The sequence below is a fragment of the Phascolarctos cinereus genome, unplaced genomic scaffold (assembly GCF_003287225.1).
Source record: "Phascolarctos cinereus isolate Bilbo 61053 unplaced genomic scaffold, phaCin_HiC Scaffold_4;HRSCAF=312, whole genome shotgun sequence".
NCBI lineage: Eukaryota > Metazoa > Chordata > Mammalia > Diprotodontia > Phascolarctidae > Phascolarctos > Phascolarctos cinereus.
In genome coordinates, this window is record NW_027555847.1 from 682747053 (window position 1) to 682771308 (window position 24256).

Consider the following 24256-nt stretch of genomic DNA (forward strand, 5'->3'; position numbering starts at 1 on the left):
CTGCTGGAATCATTTATAAGAATTTGAGGTGGCATTTGAGCTTGGGTCTTCCTGACTTAATCTAGGAATTTATCTGCTACCAAAGAACACTGGTTTTAGAGATGAGGAAGGAGTCGTGGAGAGATTGTGAACTGTCCGGGGTTACAGGAGTAATAAAGAGGAGTAGCAGGGTGAGAATTTGGACCTTGGTCCACTGCATCCAGCTGCTTCTTGGTAGAATGAAGCTTCAAAAAGGGCCCTTGTCATAATATCTGCCTGCTATATGTTATCGGGCCTGGGATTTATTCAGATAGGAGAGGAAGCCACAGGAGTTGAAGGTGTTGAGGGAGGACTATAATGCTATGGAAGTAAAAAGGTGTTTGAACATTCCTTTTAGCCCAGAATCTAAAACCACTGGTTCTGAACCAACACATAAAGCCCTTCCAGGGAGATCATTCTTAAGATGAAATGGGAAGCGTTCTGTAAACCTTTTAAAGCGCTACGGAAAAGCTAGCTGCAGATATCATCACGATGTTTATGACACAGCCGGGAGAAAAAGTCAGTAGACAGGCATCGGAGGCCCCAGAGAAAGTAATTTGCCCCGAGGTCACGCACACCAAGTAACGGACATGTCTTGAACCGTAGTCTAGTGGACAGATCTCTTCCAGACAGGCTTCTTGGACTGCTCCATGCCCTACTCCTCCCGGCCCTTCTGGGCAGGCGCGTGCAGTCCCGTCCTAGCCGCAGTTGCTCCAACATTTCCCGGACCTGGGGGTGGAGTCTCGTGCGCGGGGAGGAGCCAGCGGGCGACCGGGAGCGAGCAACCATCCGTGACGCTTTCCATGCCCCGCCTCCTGTGCCGCTTTTCTGGGAACCTATTGGTCCGCGCCTTGCGAGTGACTGTCTCCATTGGCCGCGGCAGCTGTCAGTGGGGGCGGAGGGAAGACCAGGGCCTGGACGCAGGATAGAGGGCTCCCGGGCTGGCCACGGAGCCGCGGCCAGACTGGAGCTGACGGGACGGGCCGGGGCCGCCGCCGCCGCGCTGAGTGGAGCCCTGGGCGGTACGGCTCGTCCCGGCCCGGCCCGCGGGACCAGGTAGGGCCGGGGTCCTCAAGCTCAGCTGTCGGGGGAGGGGGGGGGCGGGAGCCGCTGCTTCTCTGCGGCAGTGCCCAACGGGGCCCTGGGCGAGGCCTGACAGGAGCCGGGCGGTGTCTGACAGGAGCGGAGGCCAGGCCTGACCAGAGCCGGGGCGGTGGCTCACCGGAACCGGGGACCAGGCTTGACCGGAGCCGGGGGCGGTGTCTGACAAGAGGCGAGCCGGGTTGGGGCGGTGGCTGACCGGAACCGGAGCCGGGCGGGGCCGAGGCCTCCTGACTCCCGACTCCGGGTCGGGTCGGGGCGGTGTCCGAGTCTGGAGCCGCCCTTGCTGAGCAGTCTTCCTCTCTCGGCGTGGCGAAGGACGAGAAATGGCTTTCCTCCCCTATCCTGCCGAGGGAGTGACCTGCTGTGTCCCCTTGACCCCCTCCTATCGGCGGCCATGACCCCTCCCTGTGACCGTGACCTGCAGAGAGTTCACCCTCCACTCCCAGCGGATGCCGGGACTCGCGGTGTCTCCTCTTTACCCCGCCCTTGGCCATGGCCCGCTTCGCGTGTCCCCCCTCCCCTTCTCCCGCTGCCTGCGGTGTGTCTGCCCCTCTGCCCATCCCCACCCCGAGTCTGTGACCTGTGGTGTCTCCTCCCGCACCCCCAGCCTTGACCCCCACCCAGCGCGCACACCTGTCTTCCCACGATCTAAAGCTGTGATCTGTAGTTCTACCTCCTACCTCACAGTGCCAGCATTTAAAACAGTACCTAGTACCTAGTAGGCGCTTTTTGCCAAGTTCATTGTCAACACCCCTACCTAAGATAGTCTTCTTCCCCACAACCAAGGTTGTGACCCGAATGCCTCCTCCCCATCCTCAAGGCCACGATTGGGCAATGTCTCTGTTAGCCAGACAGAGTTTCCAACAGTGCCTCCACAGCCACTCCGAGGCTGTCAGCTGCAATGTTTCCCACTCCCCCAACCCCCATCCTCCAAGTTGAAGGAAGGGTGCTGGAGACTTAAAGCATCTGTTTTAAACTGGAGGGAGGTGTTCGTTGTGGGCCACAAGACTCACTCCTTCCTTCAGTACTTTTATTGATGGCTCCGTTTAAGGGACAAATGGCATGCTTATCAAATTTAGAGATGACACAAAGTTGGGATTAGTCAGTTGACTGGATGACAGGAATTGGAATCCAACAAAGCTAGATTGGTAGAAGTTTAACAATGTGAAGTTAGCTTGAGCTAAACTTTGTCTTTAGGATTTTTTTTAAAAATCGGTTTTTACTGATGTGTAATAAAGAGATACAGTTCAAGTGAAAAAGAATGAAGGACTTAGTCGACTGCCAGGTCAGTATGAGTCGTGGGTGTTTAGGCAATCAGAAAAAGGCCTGATTTGATTAATGATAATTGGGAGTTCCTCTGTGCTCCAGATGCCCGAACTTTAACTTTTTAAAAAGTGCATTGATGAATTTTGTTTTTACAAAACAAATACTTATTAACACAGAAACCGTTTTGAAAAAAAATTTGAGAAAAGTTTATCACTTATTAGTAACTGACATTTATCAAGCACTTTAAAGTTTGCGGAAGTATTTTGTACTCATTCAGTTATACTGTGAAATGAGAAGTATATATGATGTTATTTTTATTTTACAGATGAGGAAACTGAGACTCAGAGATTAAATGACTTGCCTGTGGTCATACAACTAGTGTCAGAAGTGGGATATGAATCCAAGTTTTTCTGATTCCAAGTCTAGCACTTTATCCACATGGCTTCAATGAACAAAAAGAAGGGGTGCGTCCTTTAACTTTGACAATATGGTACTAACATTGTTACATTTGACCAGTGTTGTTGCCTGTCCACATTGACTTTATTTACATTGTTTTAGTCACTACACAGTATTCTTTTGACTTGTCTTCTGTAGTCAGTATTTTCTCATACAAGGTCATCCCTGTTTCTTTGACTTCTTCATATTAATAATTCCCTATGGCACAGTAATATTCCATTACATTCATGTGCCATTATTTGTTCAGCTGTATCCTAATTGCTGATGGATGGCACATTTTTAAAGGGATTGTGTCCAAAGGAAGGAAACCAGGCTGGCAAGGGATCTAGAAAGCATGTCTCCTTTCATTAATACATACATTTAACAAACATTGATTAATTCCGTTATGTGCAAAATGTACAAAATGGTACAGAGCAAGGATAATCTCAGAAACTATAGAAGCTTAATCTTGTAAATGGAAGTAGATCAAAAGCATAGCTCTTCTTGGGAAGCCATACGTTAAGGCTGATGTTAAAAAGCTCCTAAAATCTCAGCTGTCCTCTCTTCCCTCTTACTCCTTCCATTAAAGATTTCCTTTTTCTACTGTTTTTCTTTTCTTTCCTCTCCTCATTTGTCTCCTTCACTCTTTGAAGTATGTCTTCTAATACCTTGCTGCATAGAAAATCATGAGAAATATCTGCAAGAAGCTAAACAAAGCCCATTAATAAAAACACAGGTTTTCCAGCCTAGTAGAAGTGTTAGAGATTACTCAGCCCAAACTGCTTTTTTTTTGTTACAGTTTTATAGATGACAAAATTTGAGTCTCAGAGAGATTAAATAACTTGTTCAAGGTCACATAGTTAATGGCTGAGCTGCAACCAGAACCCAGATCTCTGGATTCCAACTTAACTCAGTAAATATTGAGGCACTCAGCTCTGTACCATGAAGTAGGGATTTCCAAAGAGGTATATGCTACATTGTCCCTGCCCTCCCTTTTGGTTGTCTACTTAGAGCTATACCTGGAGTAACAATTACGTGATAACACATGTGACAAGTTAAATGTAACCTAGTGGCAGGGTAGATGGTCCAGTCATTTAAATATTCTCACAAACACCCGCGGAAAGATCATGTTTCATGTGAGAGCAGGCTCAGACCTGGAACATACCCAAAGTACCCAGGAACCCTTGAAGACTTGTGATCTACCCTGTAGGTATCTTCTCTGGCTATGAGCTATGTTCCAAACAGGTTTAAGAGTAAAGGGGATTTTGATAGAATTGGTTTGTTTACTTGGTAGATTTCAGGTTTACCCAAATCCATTGAGTGTTCTGCCCTTTGCTTTGTCTTTGTTACTAAGCTCTTTCTAGGCTCTTGGATAATATGGTGACCTGCTTACCCTGAAGCCTAGATTAACCCCTTTTCTGTGCTGATGTGTGTTCTTAGTTACACTCTAAGCATTGGCAGCCTCTAGGGAAGAAAAAGACATTAAGTACAGGGTCAGTTGGCTTGTTTCCTAGGGTATCTCTGGATTAAGGTATGTGTAGTTTAGACTTGCATGGTTTAAGATCCCTCCTGGATCCTGTTCTCCCGTAAACACAGTGAACAGTCTGGTGAAATAGGGGAATTGCAGGTTTTTGTTTTGTTTTTTTTTTCTTTAATGTAGGAGTCTTTGCTGATGCTGGAAACAGGACTGTACTTTTGATGCTTTATTTCTAAGAATTAGAGTCAGATCAAAACACCGAGGTGTGAGATGAAAACCAAGTGGATTTTTGAAAACTCAGTGCTTCTTGAAAACATCACCTTATGCTAGTTGGGGTGCTGGAGTTGAAATCAGGAGACCTGCGTTCTTCTCCTAGCTTGAACACTTCTAGTGGTGTGACATGGGGCAGCTTCCTTCCCTTCACTGAGCTTCAGGTTCTTGACTTGTGTAAGAGGGATAATGATACTTTTACTGCCTGTCTTATAGAGCTTTGTGAGGAAAGTGTTTGGTAAACCACAAAGACCTGTATAAATGTGAACAGTTATGAATATTATTGCTGTTGGCGTATAGTCTGACTAAATTCTAGGAAATTTCCTGGTGCTTATTACTGTACTATGTACCACTTATTTTCTGTGCAACCTTGGAGCAAGTTATTTTCCATCTGTACAAATAAGTGTATTGAGCTAGATGATACCTAAGTTCCCTTCTAGCTGAACCTGGGACCTATATTTTAAAAGGAAAGGAAAAATTTGGGAAATTGTTTGAAATAACTCCCCAGATTATAGCTGCTTGGTCTTGGGTGGGTGGTGTTTGAGGATCCAGGAAAATTCATAATAACTGTTAGAGAGCATGGTTTAGCTGTTCAGGGATTGAGGTTGGGGCAGGAAAGTACATACAGGGAGGGCCCAGGACAGTAAAGCACAGAAAGGCTAGCTCCTTTGTAGGACTTCAGCTCCAGCTGGTTTCTTTGCAGGCTCTTGTGATCATGGAACCCCAATTGTGAAGGCCTATGTGTCCCTTGTTGCCATGACGACAGGCGACTGCTGTCATCTCCCTGGCTCACTGTGTGACTGTACTGGAAACACGGCCTTTTCTAAGATCGTGGCCGACCCGGACCTTGGGCATCCGCAATATGTGACCCAGGTAACAGCCAAGGATGGCCGGCTCCTCTCAACTGTCATCAAAGCCTTAGGCACGCAAAGGTAAAACTTCCCCCCAAGTTGTGTCTGGAAGCAGATGATCCAGCCTTCTGACTCTACAGAAGTGTCTTGGGAGTTTATCCAAAAGTGTTTTTCCCTTATGACCCAGAAGAGGATACAGGCCCCATCATTCTCTTCTTGATCCGATAGTAGAACAAGGCAGTAATTGTCAATTCTGACTTGCAACCTCTAGGGGTACTTTTAATTAGCTTAGTGGTAGTATCAAAAGTCAATGATTGGAACTCAGTTTATCTGAGAGTACTTTAACAAACAAAAAAACCCCCACTTTTGTCTATGCAATAAGGCATGTTTGAGGAGGAGTGGGAAATTGGCATGTTGTAAAAATAAAAACTTAGAGAATTTTATTCCCTAAGGGCCATAAATCGCTGATCATTTTCTTTCTCTACTTTGTCATACTAAAAAGCCAGTGAATTAATTGGGTGACTAATGAATATTAATGATGTTTGTGTTCTTTTGTAATCTGCATCTTGCATTTCTCTGTTTCTTGGGTCTGGGATACATTGTGTCTGATCTTCAAAAATGTCTTCTCATCCATCACAAAAGAAGAAAACCTATTGAAATTATAGAAATGATACCACACTGATACACAATAAAGCCTTCTGAGCTGTGAAACTAATCAGATTTATGGGTATTAGCACATGGGTCTTCTAAGGTTCTTTCCTTCCACCCCACCTGGATCTTGATTGAGCTCATTTGGAATACAGATTCGAAAATGCTGGAGCCAAAAGCTAGTTAATAAAAAGGACAATTTTAGGACCACAGTTGGGGAACGTCAAGCCCTTTTCATATGTCAGGGTCTGGCTCTCTTAATTATTAAGTGCTGAAAGAGTCTACTTCTTGCTTTTGCTTATTTTAGAATGTAAATCTTTTTTCAATGAACAAAAATCCATCTTCTCTCCCTTCTACCCCCCCCACTGAAAAAGAAAGAAAAACAAAACCCTTGTGACAAAAACACATAGTGTAAAGCAAAACAAGTTCCAGAAGAAGTCCATGTTTTTTTAAAAAAAAAAAGTCTCACTCAGCACCCTGAGATCATCACCTCACTGCCACTCTTTTTCAGAAGAAACATGTGGACTGCATGTTTCATCATGGCTCTGTTGAGATCATGGTCGGTCATTGTGTGGATCAGTTTTTGTCTTTCAGAGTTGTTTGTCAGTATAATTTTATTTATGAATTGGTGCCCTGATTTCTTTCTGCTTTTGCATAAGACTATACCCAAGCCGTCCCAGAGAGAAGTACAATCCAGTAGTCTAGTGTACAGATTAGGGGGAGCCATAATCTTGCTACCCTCCTGACTTGGTTATGTGACACCTAAAACATCGTGCTGTGTTCTGGGTACCGCAGTTTAGTAGGGCCATTGATAAGCTGGAGTACAACTGGAGAAAAAGCGACCAAGATGGGGAAACCATTTTATGTGAGAATCAGTTAAAACAATTGGGAACGTGTCGCTTAGACAAAGTAACGCTATGTGTGTGCGGTGGTGCAGGGTGATCATTACCTTCAAATATCTGAAGGGTGTTCATGTGGAAAAGAAGCAGACTTGTTATATGTAATCCAAGAGAGCAGAACTAAAGACCAATGGGAGTAAATTCCAGAGAATCAGATTTCAGCTCAATATTAGGAAACATTTCCTAACAAACTAGAGCTGTTTGAGGGAAGGGAGGAGAGAAGAAAGGAATTATTGCCTTAAGAGTGGGTAACTTCTCTTTCACTAGAGATATTCAAGTAGAGGTTGGATAAATATCTGTCATGAATGTTATAGAGGAATCCATATATTGTAGAGAGCATTGAACAAGATCACCTTTATGCCACTTCTAATGCTAAGATCCTGTCATTAAGAAAAGACTCTTGATCCTGTTTTGAAACTTAAGAGAGAAATGCTATAAGCTGCCCTGAATATTGTAGTATTTCGACAGTTCTTCATTGGCTTGGAAGTTCTTCCTTTATTTCCAACCTGTGTCTCTCTTGATGCAGTATAAAACCTATTTCCTCTTATTCTGTGTTTAGTGGATTGGGGTAGGGTGGTGGTGGCAGGATGGAAACAAACATTTATCAAGTGCTTATTTGTGCCAGGCACTATGCTAAGTGCTTTACATATATTATTTCATTTGATTTCTAGTGGAGTCTAGAAATCTCATTGTCCTTCATATGGTAACTCTGAATATGTAATAAAACCTCAGGTACCTTTTCACATTCTGGAACTTCTCTGAACCCAGAATTATGCAAAATAGGCCTTTGGCATCAAAGAAACAGTCCCTGAGAGGGAAGTAACAAAGCAGCTGAGAAGATGAAGCCTTAAAGATCCCATTTGACTTGTTGTGATTGGCCTGTTTGCCAACAAGAAATAAAGGAATGTTCCAAGTGGTTGACGATGTCTGTAAAGGCTAGCTGTTAAAAGATTATTTCAGAAGTTTAGAGTTATTGGAGGATTAAATTGCTAGATAATTGCAGAAGTTACTCTGAGGAAGCAGAGTTAGTTAGTACTTTGTTACATTTTTGTTGTACTGCCCCAGTTGTTACCTCACTGATTCAATCCATAACCCAGGCTGTTACTCAGAAAATGAAAGGTTACTATTCATTTATTTATAAATGCCTAGCAAGGACATACGGTGTGCTGGGCCCTATTCAAGATACTGGAGGGGTTGAGGAGGTTGCAAATTTGTATATGATACAGTTCTTGCTTTCAAAGAGCTATTAGAGGAGATTTGAAATGTGCATGAATAAGTAAGTATAAGGCAGAATATGACAAGGGCTCTGAACAAGAACTATAATAAAAGTACTATAGGAGGTCAGAGGAGGAACAGATCATTTCCAAATAGAATGACAAGTGACAGCATTATGGAATGGGTATCATTGAAGTTGAACCTTGAAGGATAGTGGGGTGGAGGTATAGGGAACGAAGGCTGCAGCCTTCCAGATAATACGAGTAGCATGAGAAGTGGAAACAGGTGAATGAAGGGTTTTGGGAAATGGGGAGGAGTTCAGTTTTTTTTTTTAAGACTAGTCGAGTGCAGTAGTGAGAAAGGAGTTCAGTTTTACTGGAGATTATATTTTATGTAAGAGTTAGTGGGATATAAGGCTTTATATGTATATATATTGGGGGGGGTGAGGCAATTGGGGTTAAGTGACTTGCCCAGGGTCATACAGCTAGTATCAAATGTCTGAGGCCGGATTTGAACTCAGGTCCTCCTGACTCTAAGGCTGGTGTTCTATTCATTGTGCCACTTAGCTGCCCCAAGGCTTTATATTCTTGTGGCTTCTTGGGAAAAAGGAATTAACCTTATTGTGCTTGATTCTGAAGACCAGGCAGAATTGGCACCAATGGATGGGAATTATATTGAGCTTAAATCTACCTCCCTATATAGAAAAATTTCTTTACAATTAAAGTTGTCCAGAAATATAGTTGACTTCTTTGGGGACTAGTGAGTTCCCTGTCACTGAAGGTCTTTCAGCAGAGGCTGGATTCCAACTTACCAGGAATGTCATAAATGAGATTCACACTTTGAGTAGGGATGAAAATGGATAATTTCTGAGGTTCTTTCAAACTATGGGAATCTGAGAATCTCTATTTTTTCCTTTTTAATTTCAGCTAATTCAACATAGCCCATCTTTTCAAACCTTTATTTTATCATCCAACACGTTAACTGTCCCTCTCAGCTTCATGTTATTTGCACATATTATGATTAGCATGCTGTAAGTATCAGGTTATTGATAAACTGTCCAACAGAATTGGTCCAATGAGGGAGCCCTACAGGAGGCCACCAGAGAGCTTTCTGCTGTTTGATGTTATCCAGTCTCTGAGTAAGAACATTCAACTGACTATACATAAATCCACTTTACAATGCTCAGTGAGTATCTATCTTGGTCACTAGGGCCTACTAACTTTGCCAGATGTATTGGGGAAGACACTTAGTCTATTACTAAGGCTGTTACTCTTCCCTGATCTGATAAGATACTGTAGCCTTATCAAAGAAAGAGGTGGACTTAATTACGTGACTTGTTAGTCTTTTTGAACCTCTCCTTTCCTTTATAATTCTTCAGAGATTACTGATATAGTTCTTCCTTTGTCATAACTATTAGTAATTTTAATACCCTAGGATGCTTTTTTAGAGACAGCTAAGTGGCACAGTGGATAGAGTGCCAACCCTGAAGTCAGGAAGACTCATCTTCCTGAGTTCAAATCCAGCCTCAGACACTTAGTAGCTGTGTGACCCTGGGCAAGTCACTTACTTAACCCTGTTTGCTTCAGTTTCGTCATCTGTAAAATGAGATGGAGAAGGAAATGGCAAACCACTCAAGTATCTTTGCCAAGAAAACCCCAAATGGGGTGACAAAGGGTCAGATGTGACTGAACAACAGGGTGCTTTTTGCCTGGGCTTGAAGATTCACTTAAAGTAGTTATTTGCTTTCTTACCAACTCCTTATCATCATGTCAATCAATTCCCAACCTTTAATTATCTTATTCTTTCAAGTCAAAAGAAAGCAAACAAAAGTAAAATAGGAATTGGATAGTTCTGCCTTGTTTCTGTTATCTATTAACATTAAGCTGTAAAACTCTTCCTCCCTTCTTCTTGTTCCCAGAATTGTTCCAGAAGCCTTTTGTTGTTGTTATTGTCTTAATGTTTCACAAGGCTTAGGTCATTGTGGGCTTTAGATTTTTAAAATTAAAGCTTTTATAGGCTCACTAATTTTTTTGTATTCCTTGATTTAATGCCACTGTCTTCTCATCTTTTGTGTCTGAGCTTATTGAATAAATCTGTGCAGCCATGTGGGTCTGAGTCTGTTTAGAAGTCTTTTCCCTTCTTTCTTTCTTCATTGGAATGATTTGCAATTGTTGTGATTCGAATTTTGTTCTTGAGAGCACCTTTCCTTTTTAGTACCTTTTCTTCTAGAGTCTCTGGCCTTGGGATCATCCTTATCTTTTCTTTTTTCTTTTCTTTTTTTGGGTAGACAGTGGGGTTAAGTGACTTGCCTAGGGTCACACAGCAAGTGTCAAGTGTCTGAGGCCAAATTTGAACTCAGGTCCTCCTGACTCCAGGGCTGGTGCTGTCCACTAGCTGCCCCTTATAAGTCTAGTTGTTGTTTTTTATTTGTTTGTTTTTGGAAGCAATTGTGGTTAAGTGACTTGCCCAGGGTCACACAGCTAGTAGGTGTCTGAGGCTGGATTTGAACTCAAGTTCTCTTGATTCCAGGGCTGGTGTTGTATCCACTGTGCCACCTAGCTGCCCCCATACTTATCTTCTCTGTGAGCTCTTTGAAACCACTCACCTAAAGTTTTGTTTGTTTGTTTGTTTAAATATCTCAGGCTCTGCAAGGTGCTCATCATGAACCTTTCTCCCAAGATTATTGTCACTTATTTCATCAACCAGTTCTTTATCATTCTGAATTAATTCCAGAGTAGTTCTCCTTCAAGTAGCCAAGTGTAGAATTCTGATAGGGATATGGCTAAAAGTAGGAAGCTAAAAACAAAGGTATAGTGCTATGAAAATCCCAAAGGAAGCATTGGGTAGAAACTCAATGTAAGACTAGAAAACTTCAGTTTTGTTTTAAAAACATTAAGGCCAGATCTGTATTGACTTCCAATTCAGTAACAATTTATTGAATATACGTGTAAGATACTGTGCTTGGTGTTATGGGAATTATAAATATGAGAAGAATACAATCCAGGCCTGCAAAGAGCTTATAATCTGTCTGGTAAGAGAGAAAACTTCACAAGTGATCACAAAGCAATTATAGTCTATGCTTCTACATAGGACAGAGTGTTATGAGAGTTCAGATTAGAGAGAACATTTAGTAAGATGTGGATCAGGAAGGCTGAGGGAAGGCACCACAGACAAGGTGGCATTTAAGTTTGGCCTTGACGGATGGGTAGCATTTTGATAGGTGTGAGGGGAGAGATTTTCTTTTAGTTGTTGTTTTCATTTTAAATTTATTTTTCAATTAACAAACATTTGTTTTCTCTCCCTTTTCCACCCTCCTTAAAATGGGTTAAACAGCAAAAGAATTGTAACAAATATTCATACTCAAACCAAACAAATTCCTATATTGTTCATATTTTTAAATGTCTGTCTCATTCTGCATCTTGAATCTGTCTGTCTGGAGGAGGGTAGCATACTTCATTATTGGTCCTCTGGAATCATTGTTGGTCCTTATAGTGATCAGAGTTCTTATCTTTCAAAGTTGTTTGTCTTCACAGTCTTGTTATTGTATAGTTTTGTCCTACTTCTGCTAATTTCACTGTGTATCAGTTCATGCAAATCTTCTCAGATATTTCTGAAACTATTCTTTTCATAATTTCTTATGGCACAATAGTGTCTTATTTTATTCATAGATCATAATTTGTTCAGTTATTCCCTAGCTGATGAGTCCTTCCTTAGTTTCTAGGTCTTTGCTACTACTAAAAAGACTAAAAAACAGCTATATTTTTTTACATGTGGATCTTTTTCCTTTTTCTTTGATCACTTTGAATTATGACCTAAAAATGGTGTCCCCGGGTCAAAGGATATGCCCATTTTAATGACATGTTGGGCATAGCTCCAAATTGCTTTCTAGAATGGATGGACCAGTTCACAACTATAACAGTGCATTGATATGCATATTTTCCAGCAGCCCCTTCAACATTTATCATTTTCTTTTTTCAGTCTTCTTTGCTAATCTGATGAGGTTGAGGTGAAATCTCAGAGTAGCCTTAATTTGTATTTTCTAACTATTAGTGATTTGGAGCACTTTCTACATAGATAGCTGTTGATACTTTGAAAGACTTAGGAACTCTAATCAACACAATGACCAACCATGATTCTACAATCTTCATGATATGATGAAATGTGCTACCTATAGATGATAGACTCAGTGCAGAATAAGACATATTTCTTTCAAATATGGGCAATGAGAGAATTTCTTTTGCTTGACTATGCATGTTTGAAATAGGAGTTTTGTTTTTCTTTCTTCCTCAGTTGAGGAAGGAAGAAAATTAAAGAGAGAAAGAAAATTTTCATTAATGGGGGGAAAAACCCTAATTTTAAAAAGCATATGGCTGCTGGGGGCAGCTAGATGGCACAGTGGATAGAACAACAGCTCTGGAGTTAGAAGGATCTGAGTTCAAATGCAGCCTCAGACACTTGACACTAGCTGTGTGACCCTAGGCACTTATTCCCATTGCCCTAGGGCCCCCCCCCAAAAAAAAAAAAGCATATGGCTGTTGGTAGTTTTAATTTTTTCTTTTGAGAACTACTTTACTTATTTTTTTTAAATATAAATTTATTTATTTTTAGTTTTCAACATTTACTTCCACAAGATTTTGAATTCCAAATTTTCACCCCATCTTGCCCACCCCAAGATGGCATGCATTCTGAAATACCCCTTCCCCTAGTCTGCCCTACTACTTTACCTATTAATATACCTTGACCTTCAATTGAGGAATGACTCTTATTCTTATAAATTTGAATACATCCCTTATATATCTTGGGAATGAGGCCTTTATTAGAGAAAGTAGTTGCAAAGATTTTTTTCTCAGTTAACTTTTCCTTCTAATTGTAGCTGCATCAGTTTTATTTTGGGTGAAAACCAAGGTAGATTTTCTAAGAGATGCATTTTTTTTAAAGGCATACTGTTCCATGGGAAATCATATATAAAGTTACAAGTTACCTATGGAACTACTAGTCTTTATGTACACCATTTTTCGCCCTCTCCCCTTGTCTTCTGTTTAAAAAAGTCTCTCCACCCCCCCAAAAAAAAATTTTTGGCCAAAAATCTCCAGAGAAAAAGAATGATCATTGTCAGTCTCTGAAGCTTAATGTGTAAAACATCTAATTTATTGCAATATGTAATCCTATTATGTTACTTAGAGCTTGTCTCCTGTGCAGAAAACAGACAGAAAGTCTGTTTTTTTAATTTTTCTCCATATCAAGGTAATGTGGTATAGTAGAAAGACTGCTAGACTTAAAGTCAGCAGACAGGAGTTCAAATACCAACTCTATTATTTACTATCTGTGTGTCCCTGGTCAAGTGATCTCTCTTCACCCCCATTTCTCACTGTAAAATGATGGGGTTGGACCAGATCAGGGGTCCATGAACCCCTTCACAGAGTAATGTTTTAAAATCAAAATAAAACACATAGGATTATAAAGAAAACCAATTATATTGAAATATTATTATCAAAATATTTTTTAAAAAAACCAAATTTCTAGACCACAAGTTAAGAACTCTAGCTCTAAATTTATGATCTTAAGAGGAGGGAGGGTGAAACTAGAGGGGTTCTTAATGACTTTTTTCTCCAAGTTATATTCCAGGTGTATTCCCTACCACCAAATGAACAGTCACAAAAATATCTCATCTTGGCTGGATTTTTGGAGTGAAGGAAGCAATGAAAGGTGTTCTAGCTGTAGGAGTCAAACCTAAGTTCTAGTCTCCCTCAGCCACTAATTTTTTTCTTTGATCTTGGGCAAGACACTTACCCTCTACGGACTTTAGCTTTCCCATCTGTAAATGAGAGGGTACTTCTAGCTATTGATATACTTTGATTTTAGGTGCTTGAGGATTTGCAATTGCTTGTTGTCCTAACACTGCATTCTAGTCCAGCTACGTGCCACCACCCACTCAGTTTATCACAGTGCTCAAAGGAATCCATGCCCAAGGCAGGAACCCACAGGACAGGCCTTTCCAGAGTTCTTGTTGGTTTTTTCTGCAAGGATACCAGACCTTTAAGATGATGATAGTGATGGTGACTAACATGTATATAACATTTTACAGTTTACAAAGCACATTCCTCACAAGGACTCCACAATTGAGAGAAGAGTGCACTCAGTTCTAAGCCTTTGTGATGATGTGTTTTGTTTTTGTCCTTAGTGATGGACCCATCTGCCGAATCTGCCATGAAGGGTCCAGTGGGGAGGTGCTGTTGTCGCCCTGTGATTGCACAGGCACGCTGGGTACTGTGCACAAGAGCTGCCTGGAGAAATGGCTTTCTTCCTCCAACACTAGTTACTGCGAGCTGTGCCACACAGAATTTGTGGTGGAGAGGCGGCCCCGGCCCCTCACAGAGGTATTGTCCTGGGCCAGCAGGGATTGTTTTGTTTGTTTTACTGAGATAAGACAGATAAATGAAAAAGTAGATGAGGCTCTTTGACAGCCCAGTGGAAGAAGGAAAATCCAAGAATCTGGTCTAGTTACTTTGGTGAACACTGAGGTCAGTGCCCTATTACCAAACAGTCTCAACACTGGAGATTTTGAACTATTCCAGTACCTGTCCCCTCCTTGGATATTTCCTAGGGGGAAATTCATCCATTCAGTATTAATTGTCTGCTAGGTGCTACATACAAGAATAAATACGACATAGTCTTTTTTCCTCAAGAAATTCACAATTAAGAAGTGATCATAGTATTTTAGTATTAGAGGGCAATAGGAAACTATGACTCAGAAAAGTGAAGTGAATTGCTCAAGGTCACACAGGTAGTAAGTGGCAGAACAAGGATTAGAATGCAAGTTCCTTGGCTCTAGCTCCAGTGCTCTTTCCATGACATCATGCTACTTTCCACAAGGATAAATAAAGTACAAATTAAATTACAATAAATGCACAGGGGGAGCATCAGGTACTTTGAGATAAGAGAAAATTGGCATTTATTAAGTACCTACTATGTACTGTCCACTGTGCTAAGTGCTAGAGATACAAAGAAAAGCAAAAAGACAGCCTTGCCCTCAAGGAGCTCACAGTCTAATGGGGAATAGACTTAGCAAACAAATATGTACAAACCAGATACATACCAGATAAACAGGACATACTTAATAAAAAGAATGAACTAGAGTTAAGAGGAGTTAGGGAAGGCTTCTTGTAGAAAGTAGGACTTAAAGGAAGCCAGGGAGTTCAGTAGTCAGAGTGGAGGAATGAGAGCATTCCAGCATGGGGGACAGCTAGAGAAAATGGTTGGAAGTGAGAGATGGAATACATTGTTCACAGAACTGGCAGGAGGCCAGTATCTCTGGATTGAAGAGTGGGGGGGGGGGGAAGTTTTAAAGGGCTTCAAATGCCAAACAAAGAATTATGGTCCTGGAGAATATAAGGATCCCCTAGAGTTTACCGTGTGAAGGGTAGGGAGTGCGTGTGACATGGTTGGACCTATGCTTTAGGTAAATTACTTTGGTAGCCGAATGGACGATGGATTGGAGTAGGTAGAGACTTCTGCCTGCACAAGGCTTTATAGAAGAGGTAGCATTTGAGGTGGACCTTCAAAGATGGGTAAGGTGTCAACAGGCTGGATATTCCAGGCATAAGGGAAAGTATGAACAAAAGGCATGGGGGTGAAAATGAACAGGATATATTCAGGGAACAGTGATTTTAGAGGTATTGGATTGTCCCTCATTAGAGGTCTGGAAGCCAAGCCTAGTTGTCCACTCGTTGGGTATATTGTAGGGCAGCTTCTTGTTGAGATATGGGTTCAGATGAGATGCCCTCTTCTAAATCCAATCTTCTGTGATTCTTGACTAGACTAGTTTGACTGGAGGATAATGTACAATGAAGGGAATTACTGTAAGAAGGGACTGGAGAAAGCCAACTTGTGAAATGACGGGTTGTTGAAATGTGTAAGATCTTTAGCTTCAGATCACATTTGGGGGTTCTCAATCCTGGATGCTTACCAAGGGAAAATGTTTACCTGAGGGAATAAAGCCAGTCTTTAGAGATGACCACCACTATTTTGTACTTATTAAAGAAGCAGATTGAGTCCCGGGGGAGATTCTACAGTCTTGATTATATGCTATGAAGTCATGGGTCCTGAGTAGCTTCACTAGGTGCCAGGTCTCCCAAAAAAGCTGATTACTAACTTGGGCAAACTGTAGCAAGTCCTTAGCTGAGGGTGAAGTCAACTCTGTTTCTGTCAACTGATAGACATAGGTACCAGGAGTCCAATTGCCCAGGAGGTGCTAGAGAAATTTTGATGATAGGCACTGAGAAAGGACAAAAAGGATTTAATGCACTGGATGTTTGTTCACCAGAATCACTACCCTTTTATCTGGCTTAAAGCACAGCTACTCGAACAGGCAATGGCTTAATTCAGGAACTGTTAGGACTGGTTGGACATAGGACATAACCAGAAGATAAGACATATTGATCTTGTGGTATAGGCTGTAGGTGACAGGACTGTACCCCAAAGGCTAGGTAGGGAAAGAGGAAGGATGAATTGCACTTGCTCCAGAGTTTTGTCTGGAACTGGTCATGAATCTAACTACAGCCTCAGATGCTATCATTCTGCCTAGCCTTACCATCTCTTCTGCCATTGCTATACTATTTTCACATGTATTTTCACTCAGCTTTGCTATCTCTCTTTCTTCACCTGCCCTAGCCCTCTGTAGAAGAGGAAAAATCATTAACTGAATATAAATATTAGGTGCCATCTGTCTTTCTTTCTCATTTGACCAAACCACTCCTTTAATATGCATCTTTGTTTCTGTTTGGTGTCTTTGAAGACATGAATTCATGTATATGTACTCACCTTAGAACAGAAGCTGCAAGAAGGTGTGTCTCTCATTTGAGGGTAATCTTTATACATTTATTTAGTTCCAAACACTTTCTATACATTATCTTATTTGATTCTTACAAGTTTCCTGTAGGGCAGGTAGTACATCTTATAATGAGGAATCTGAGGCTCCATTCAAATGACTTGTCCATGGTCACATAGCTAGCAAGTGGAATTGAACCCAGGTTTTCTGTCCTGTGATCCTCCCTCTATTCTAGTATTCAGATGCCTACTATGTCTCTCCTTCTTCTTTCATTCATTCCCTGCTTCCTCATAGACCAAGTGCTCTCTTGGATAGAGTGAGTGACATGACAGCATTTTGTACAGGTCCTGGAATTAGTTTTCTAAAGAGCTCATTTCCAATTCATCCCAACCAGAAGTTCTCAAAATCTGATCTAAGGACTCAAGGGGTCTCTGAGACCCTTTCAAGGGGATCCATGAGGTCAAAAATACTTTCATGATATTACTGAGACATCATTTGCCTCTTAAAATACTCTTCCATTTTAGGATGTAGATGTACATATTTTTGTGAGGTGGTATTTTCTTCATATATTTCAACCAAAACAACGTATCACAACAAATGGAATACAGAAATAAATATGAGAATCCAGCTATCCTTCTCTCAAGCCAGATATTGAAGAGATTTGCAAAAATATGTAAAACAATGCCATTCTTCTCAATAATTTTTTTGTTTTAGGAAATATAATCATTTTTCATAAAAACATGTTATTTATGCTAACATATAATGGATTTGTTGTTTTATAAAATTAATAAATACTTAAAATTTTTTATCTGTTTTAATTTCTAATGTGGTAACTATTTATAGATATAACCTATATTAAAGCACTTTAGGGTCCTCGGTTTTTAAGAGTGTAAAGGGGTCCTAAGACCAACAAGTTTAAGAACTGCTGCTCTTAACCTTTAACTCCTAAAAGTAGTCAGTGTAGGCCCTACCTCCCTAGCTGCTTTAAGTTATTAATAAGATTTGAGGATAGGTTTATGCTAAATAAATAGGAGGTATTTTATTATTTGGGGGAACACAAGGGGAAAGTGATGTTTCTTTTCTTAGTGTTTATAACTTTTCCTTTGTTGTTAGTGGCTGAAGGACCCTGGGCCCAGGAATGAGAAGAGGACCCTTTTCTGTGACATGGTGTGTTTCCTGTTCATCACACCTCTTGCTGCCATCTCAGGCTGGCTTTGCCTTCGAGGGGCCCAGGATCACCTACAGTTTAACAGCAGGCTGGAGGCTGTGGGACTTATTGCTCTCACTTTAGCACTTTTTACTATCTACATCCTTTGGACATTGGTGAGTCAGCAGAGCTAGCTGCCCCTTGACAATCTCCTAAAGGGACAATCTCCTTCTTTAGGCTTTACAGTCAACTTGAGGCTGGCCAATAAAACTAGGCTTCCATTCTCCCATATCAGGTTTCCTTTCCTCTATTTTGTGTAGTGAGTATATGGGCATTCCCCATAGACAAATAGAAATTTACCTAGTTTCTGACCTATACTTCTATCCATAAAAATATGTATACAGTATCCCCTTACTTTGAGGTTGTGATGACTAGAACAGACCTTTGCTAGCCTCATGGTTCAGATGTTTACTAATTATGATCCTCAGGGATCTCTAGGTGGTCTGTAGGTTGGTCCTAAGAGTAAGTAAATTTAATATGCAGTGAAAATTAATTTTTTTTTTAGTATTTTAATAGTTTAACCACAGTCATTTAACAGTGCAGTGGAAGGAGGATTAAATTTGGAGCCAAAAGTCTTGGGTTCACATCCCCTTCTGCTACTTATTTCCTGTGTGACATTTAACAAATCACTTAACTTTTCTGGGCCTTAAATCTCTTCATTTGTACAATGAAGAGCTTGAATTAGATAGTCTCTAAAGCCCTTTCAGCTTTAAATCTTTGATCTATGATAATCTCAGGTTTTTCCAGGTCAGATTTTTATGGAGTCATCAACTGGCCTTTTATTGAAAGCATTTTAGATATGTTTGTCTCACTTGAGCCTCTGAACAATTTACAGGAGGGAGAGAGTGAAGTATGATCATCTCTATTTTAAAGAGGAGGAAACTGAAGCACAGAGAAATTAGTGACTTGTCCAAGGTCATACAGATAGAGGAGCAAGCTATGAACCTCGACCTTCTGGTCCCTGTACTAGTGTTCTTTGTGTTTTCCTACCCAGCTGCCTGAGAGAATGTAATGAAGATAGGCTGCGGGATTTTTTGCCTGGCTGAAGTCACTCATAGAATGTTGGAGCTGGAAGGGATTTTCATTGTCTAGTCCAATTTCTGCATTATATAACTGAGACAACTTGAGGTCAGGAGGTTAAGTGATCTGCCCAGTGTTACCTACTTAAATAATGGTAGCTCAAGGAGAACCTAGGTCTTCTGATGTTCAGTCAGCAATTGTTCACTTCCCTCGATAAGGGGGACATTTGACTTCCTCATTTTCCTGATAAAATATGAGTGTCTCTGGTCACATGCCTAGCCAGTGGCAGAAGTAAAGCTAGCATTTAGGGTCTCTTAATTACCCTAGAACAATGCTCTTTCCATTATACCAAGTATCTCACTGCCTCGAGGGGCTTTGTATCCTATAAAGAACATTACAAGACAGAAAGGAAATCTTATGACAATCAAAGGTCAATCCAACAGGATTACTGCAAATGGCTAAGCAGGAGGAGAGTACGTTTGGTGCTCAGATGACAGAGCCTGTCTGCTTATTCTCAGCAGCTGGCATCTTTCTTCAGGGCTTGGCAATCCTACCATATATACTCTGAATTAAGAGCCAAGTACTCTGAATTCTGCTAAGAAAGTATATCAGGAATATTAATTCCCTATAAATTCCTGGATAGGGTTGATATTGGTTGGAGGGATAGAGAGATAGGGACATAACAGTAAGATTTGTAAAACACTTTCTAAATTAGTTTCTGTGAGTATGCTGGCTTACGGAAAAAGAGTTGTTTCCAAATGGGACTAAAAACTCTTCCTTCTGGATTACAGGATGTTCTTGGTATGTAGAGGACTATGATAAGACATCCTGAAGACCCTTTTCTTTCTTTGCTACCCTATCTCAGTAGAAATGGGACAATCCCAATCATGGAATGCGCTTTGAGGCCTTAGAATCCTAGGAAAACTAAAGGTGTTATTGTTTATTACAACTTTGTAACTATATTTCAAAATTGGCTAGACTGCAGTGCTCTAGGCATACTTTGTTTATGTAAAGGCACTGTAAACATCCACTAACTGAGCTGGATGTGTGTATTTTTGAACTCTGGTTTCATGCAGCTGTTGTTGGTCATGTATTAGGCTAGGGTCTAATCTGCTCCTACCAGTACCCTTATCTGCCTTCTCCTTGGGTCAGGAGCCGTGGAACTCTTACAGATGGGTGGTAGCTGTGCTTTCCACGAGTGACACAGAAAGGTGAAGGAAACCAGCTAGTTTTTCAAAATATTCCCAGGCTATTAACTGATATTCATCTTGAATAAAAGTCTGTTTAAAAGTATGGAATTTGCCCAGTATAGGTTATACTTTTCTGTCTAGGCTGAGGTTTTGTGGACTCAAATAACTGTGATTTCATCAGCATAAGGAACTCCTTTTATATGGAAACTCCCTGCACTGATGCAAGTCAGGGAGCTTCTATCATTTGGGGACGCTGGAAAGTTACATGCCTTTCCTGTGGCCACCCAGCTAGTATGTATCAGAGGCAAGAATTAAACTCAGGTATGCCTACATTGCCACTTGCCACAGAGGTTCACAGTAGTCTAGAATGTGAGAGCTGGCAGAGATTTTTCTAGTCCACTTCCCCCATTTCCAAGTGAGTTGTTCAGTAGCATTTGTGAGAACTGCACTCTCCCTCTCCCCTCCAAACAATTCCACGGGATTGGTTAACTCAGCTCAGTTCATCAAATGTTTATTAAACACCTACTATGTACAAGGCAAACAAAAATGACAAGTAGTGGCTGTTCCCCAGGAGTTCATATTCTAAGGGATACATGTACACAAGTAAATGCAAGATAATTAGAGGAGGGATTGGAGGGGCAGGTTATTTACACTATCAGCTAGGGTGATGAGGCAAGTAACTTGCCCCTTCAACCTCAAGATTCTCTATATAAGGATGCAAAGAGCTTCTTGTACGAACTTGGACTTGGAGGGAAACCTTTGTCTTTCCTAGGATAGATTCCCTTAGCACTTAAACTCTTTCAGGAATATTTTAATACCCTTTTATTTACCAAGGCCCTACCCTTGTTTTCTAGCCCTATAGTAACCACGTGGCTATTAGTAGATTAAAATTTCCCCCTAAGAAGTATTCACTCTGTTTATATGGAGAAAGCTTGCAGGACCCTACGCCTAGCCTTATCTTTACTTTGGAAAAATTAAGAGGTAGCTGAGGACCCTATATCTTGGCTCCCTAGTCTTACAACCCAATAGTTGGCATTTCCACTCTCGCCAAAACAAGACTGGTTTAACACCTGTCTTTCCATACTTTAGCTTTTTTCCCTTTTTTTCTCTTTGCTGAATGTAAAACCACCCTCACTTGGTTTCAAAACATTTAAGTGTTCAAATATAGGATGAAGAGGGACAGGTGGCTAGACAAGTTTATTGAAAAAAGAATTGAGGGTTTTGGTGGACTGCAAGCTCAATATTAGTCAACAGTGTGACATGGCAGGCAACAAAGGTTATTTATCCTTTGTTTTGTTTTGTTTTTAGGCAATTGGGGTTAAGTGACTTGCCCAGGGTTACACAGCTAGTAAGTATCAAATGTTTGGTCTGAGGCTGAATTTGAACTCAGGTCCTCCTGACTTCAGGGCTGGTGCTCTATCCACTGCGCCACCTAGCTGCCCGGAAGGTTATTTATCCTAAGCTTAAGAGAAGGATAATGTCCAGAAGAAAAAGGTGATCATTATGCTGTGCTTCGCCCTGGTCACCACATTTTTGGAAAAGATACTACTGTTAAGCTGGAGCAGATCCAGCTTAATCTGGAAAGATTAAGGAAAGAAAACAGGATAGTTAGGAGACTAGACACTTTGCCATATAAGGATCAATGGGAAGAACTTTAGGAATTTTTTTAGCATGGAAGATGAAAGCATTACAGAGGGACATGATAGCTGTCTACAAGAATTTAAAGGACTGTCATGTGGAAGAAGAATTAGGGACTAATACCTTGGTACTAGGAGTAACAGTTGAAGTTGCAGAAGAACAGATTGAGTCTCAATGAAAGGAAAAACTTCACCATAACTAATGCAGTTCAAAAGTAGAATGTACTTCTTTAGGAGGTAATGGGTTCCCTTTCACTTGAGGTCTTTGAGCAAAGATTATATGATGATTTCTTAGGGAAGTTAGAGAGGGGATTCCTGTTCAGGTCCAGGTTGGAACAGTTGGCTGTCGCTTCCTCTCCACTATTGAGATGCTACGTAATTCTTTATCAGGATTCCCTCTATGGGTCTGAAAGGGAAAGAACCCTGTACCATGACCTGTCTTTCTTGTTGTCTAGGTTTCATTCCGCTACCATTGCCAGCTGTATTCAGAGTGGAGAAGGACTAATCAAAAAGTCCGCTTAATGATTCTGGACTCTGAAAACTGCAAGACGGCCCAGCATTCATTGCTGTCAGCCATGCTCCTCAAGAAGACAGCAGAAGAAACTACTGTGTGAGTGCCCTGGAGCTGGTAGCCCTGGGGAGAGAGGCTCCCAAGAGACCATAATCTAGAGAGGAGTCCAACCTAAAGGAATCAGCTGGCATATTGGGACTCCAGAGGAAGAAGGAAAGCTAATCACACTATCAGCTGGCCCAGGATCTTGAGAAATGGTTTGGAAGGCTCAGCTTTTTAAGGAAGGACACAACTAGCTCCTTCACCCAAACCTGGGTTGACTGTGTTATAATATATACACTAAGTGGAGTATATTCTGTGTATGTACATATTTTTCAATTTTCCTTGCATAAAAGTTCTGTATATTATGTTGACAAGACTTGGTTTTAAGCTTCAGTACTGAAGCTGGCAGCTTGATCTCATCTGAGGTTAATTACATGCCCTGTTCTAGAGTCACTCAAAGACAATTCATGTTTGACATTGCCCTTGCCCTAGGAGGAGTTTGCTAAGATTTTGGGAGGCTATCCTCATATCTGCACTTTCTTTTATGGTGTCATACTTTATAAAAGTTTCTGTGTTTTAAAGATCACCTGGAAGGAATAAAATGAGCTCTTAATGAACATAATGGACTTATTAATATGTTTCTGAAAGTGTCTTAAGCCCAAGAGCTTAAACCAAGATTTTTCTATTGAGTATAGCTAATCCTTTTTCAGGGGAGAAGGTTGGGAATTTAGTGCTAAATAAAGTATATAAAACTTGATTCAATACGTTACCAGTACCTTGAAATGTAGTTAGTTCCATGATGTGTGGTGTAAAGAGAGGCACAGGAGGGAGGAGAAAGGAGTGGTAATCACAATGGGCTCTATTGTTCCATCAAAAGCCTTCCATAAAGATTAAGCTCATTTCCTTTTTTTTTTATAGTATTACTATTTATTTTCATAGATCAGGAGAATTTTATATTTATTATATTCATAGATTTTAGCAAAGCCTTTATGGTCTCTTGGGGTTCTTATAGAAAAGATGAGATATGGGCTAGATGGTAGTACAGTTAGGTAGACTCAACTGGTTGCATTGCAGAATCCAGAGAGTCATTATGAATGGTTTGATATCAACTGGGAAGGTTTCTAGCAGAGAGTCCTAAGGCTCTGTGGTTCCATCCTAATGTTGTTAATATCTTTATCAGTGATTTGTGTAAAAGCATAGACTACAGTGCTCATCAGATTTATAGATGATACAAAGCTGAGAGGGATAGCAAACACGGTTGATAGACTCAAGATCCAAACAGACTTTGATAGGGAAGCATATTGGGCTGAATCTGATACTTAATCATAACAAATATCAAGTCTTATATTTGGGTTCAAAAAATTAACTTTGACAAGCTAGACAACGGTGTAGGGATAGGAGAGAAGGGTCAGGAGGTGTTAGTGGATTGCAAGCTGAATATGAGCTAGCAGGGTAACATGGAAGCCAAAATAGCTAATGCAATTAATCTCAGGCTTCATGCAGAGAAGCGCAGTGTCCAGAACTGGTGAAGTGCTATTCTCTCTCATCTGCTTTGGCAGACAACCTCTGTAGTAAGGTTTTCTGTGTTGGGCACTGTATGTCAGTAGAGACATTTGCAAGCTGGAGTGTGTCCAGAGGA

At 40.9% G+C, this 24256-nt stretch overlaps 1 protein-coding gene across 3 annotated transcripts; it reads left to right on the forward strand.

The window, feature by feature from the left end:
* The first annotated feature begins 984 nt into the window (after positions 1 to 984).
* Positions 985 to 23239, forward strand: MARCHF2 (membrane associated ring-CH-type finger 2). Of its 3 annotated transcripts, XM_078154205.1 has the most exons (6): positions 991 to 1074; positions 2714 to 2852; positions 5274 to 5502; positions 14365 to 14560; positions 18124 to 18333; positions 22520 to 23239. In XM_078154205.1, exons 3-6 carry the CDS (start codon positions 5327 to 5329, stop codon positions 22676 to 22678), a joined length of 741 nt encoding a protein of 246 aa, XP_078010331.1. In that variant the 5' UTR covers positions 991 to 1074; positions 2714 to 2852; positions 5274 to 5326; the 3' UTR covers positions 22679 to 23239. The 3 variants fall into 3 exon arrangements, with proteins under 3 accessions (XP_020833842.1, XP_078010331.1, XP_020833843.1); XM_020978183.2 differs by lacking the exon at positions 2714 to 2852 and having other exon boundaries at positions 985 to 1074; XM_020978184.2 differs by lacking the exons at positions 991 to 1074; positions 2714 to 2852; positions 18124 to 18333 and adding an exon at positions 4724 to 4747.
* The last annotated feature ends 1017 nt before the right edge of the window (positions 23240 to 24256 follow it).

Excerpts from the sequence above, each read along its gene's own strand:
- MARCHF2 (XM_020978183.2), top strand. The coding sequence starts at position 5,327 with ATGACGACAGGCGACTGCTGTCATCTCCCTGGCTCACTGTGTGACTGT. Across the intron at positions 14,561-18,123 it reads GGCCCCGGCCCCTCACAGAG|TGGCTGAAGGACCCTGGGCC; the intron begins GTATTGTCCTGG and ends CTTTGTTGTTAG. Across the intron at positions 18,334-22,519 it reads TCTACATCCTTTGGACATTG|GTTTCATTCCGCTACCATTG; the intron begins GTGAGTCAGCAG and ends CTTGTTGTCTAG.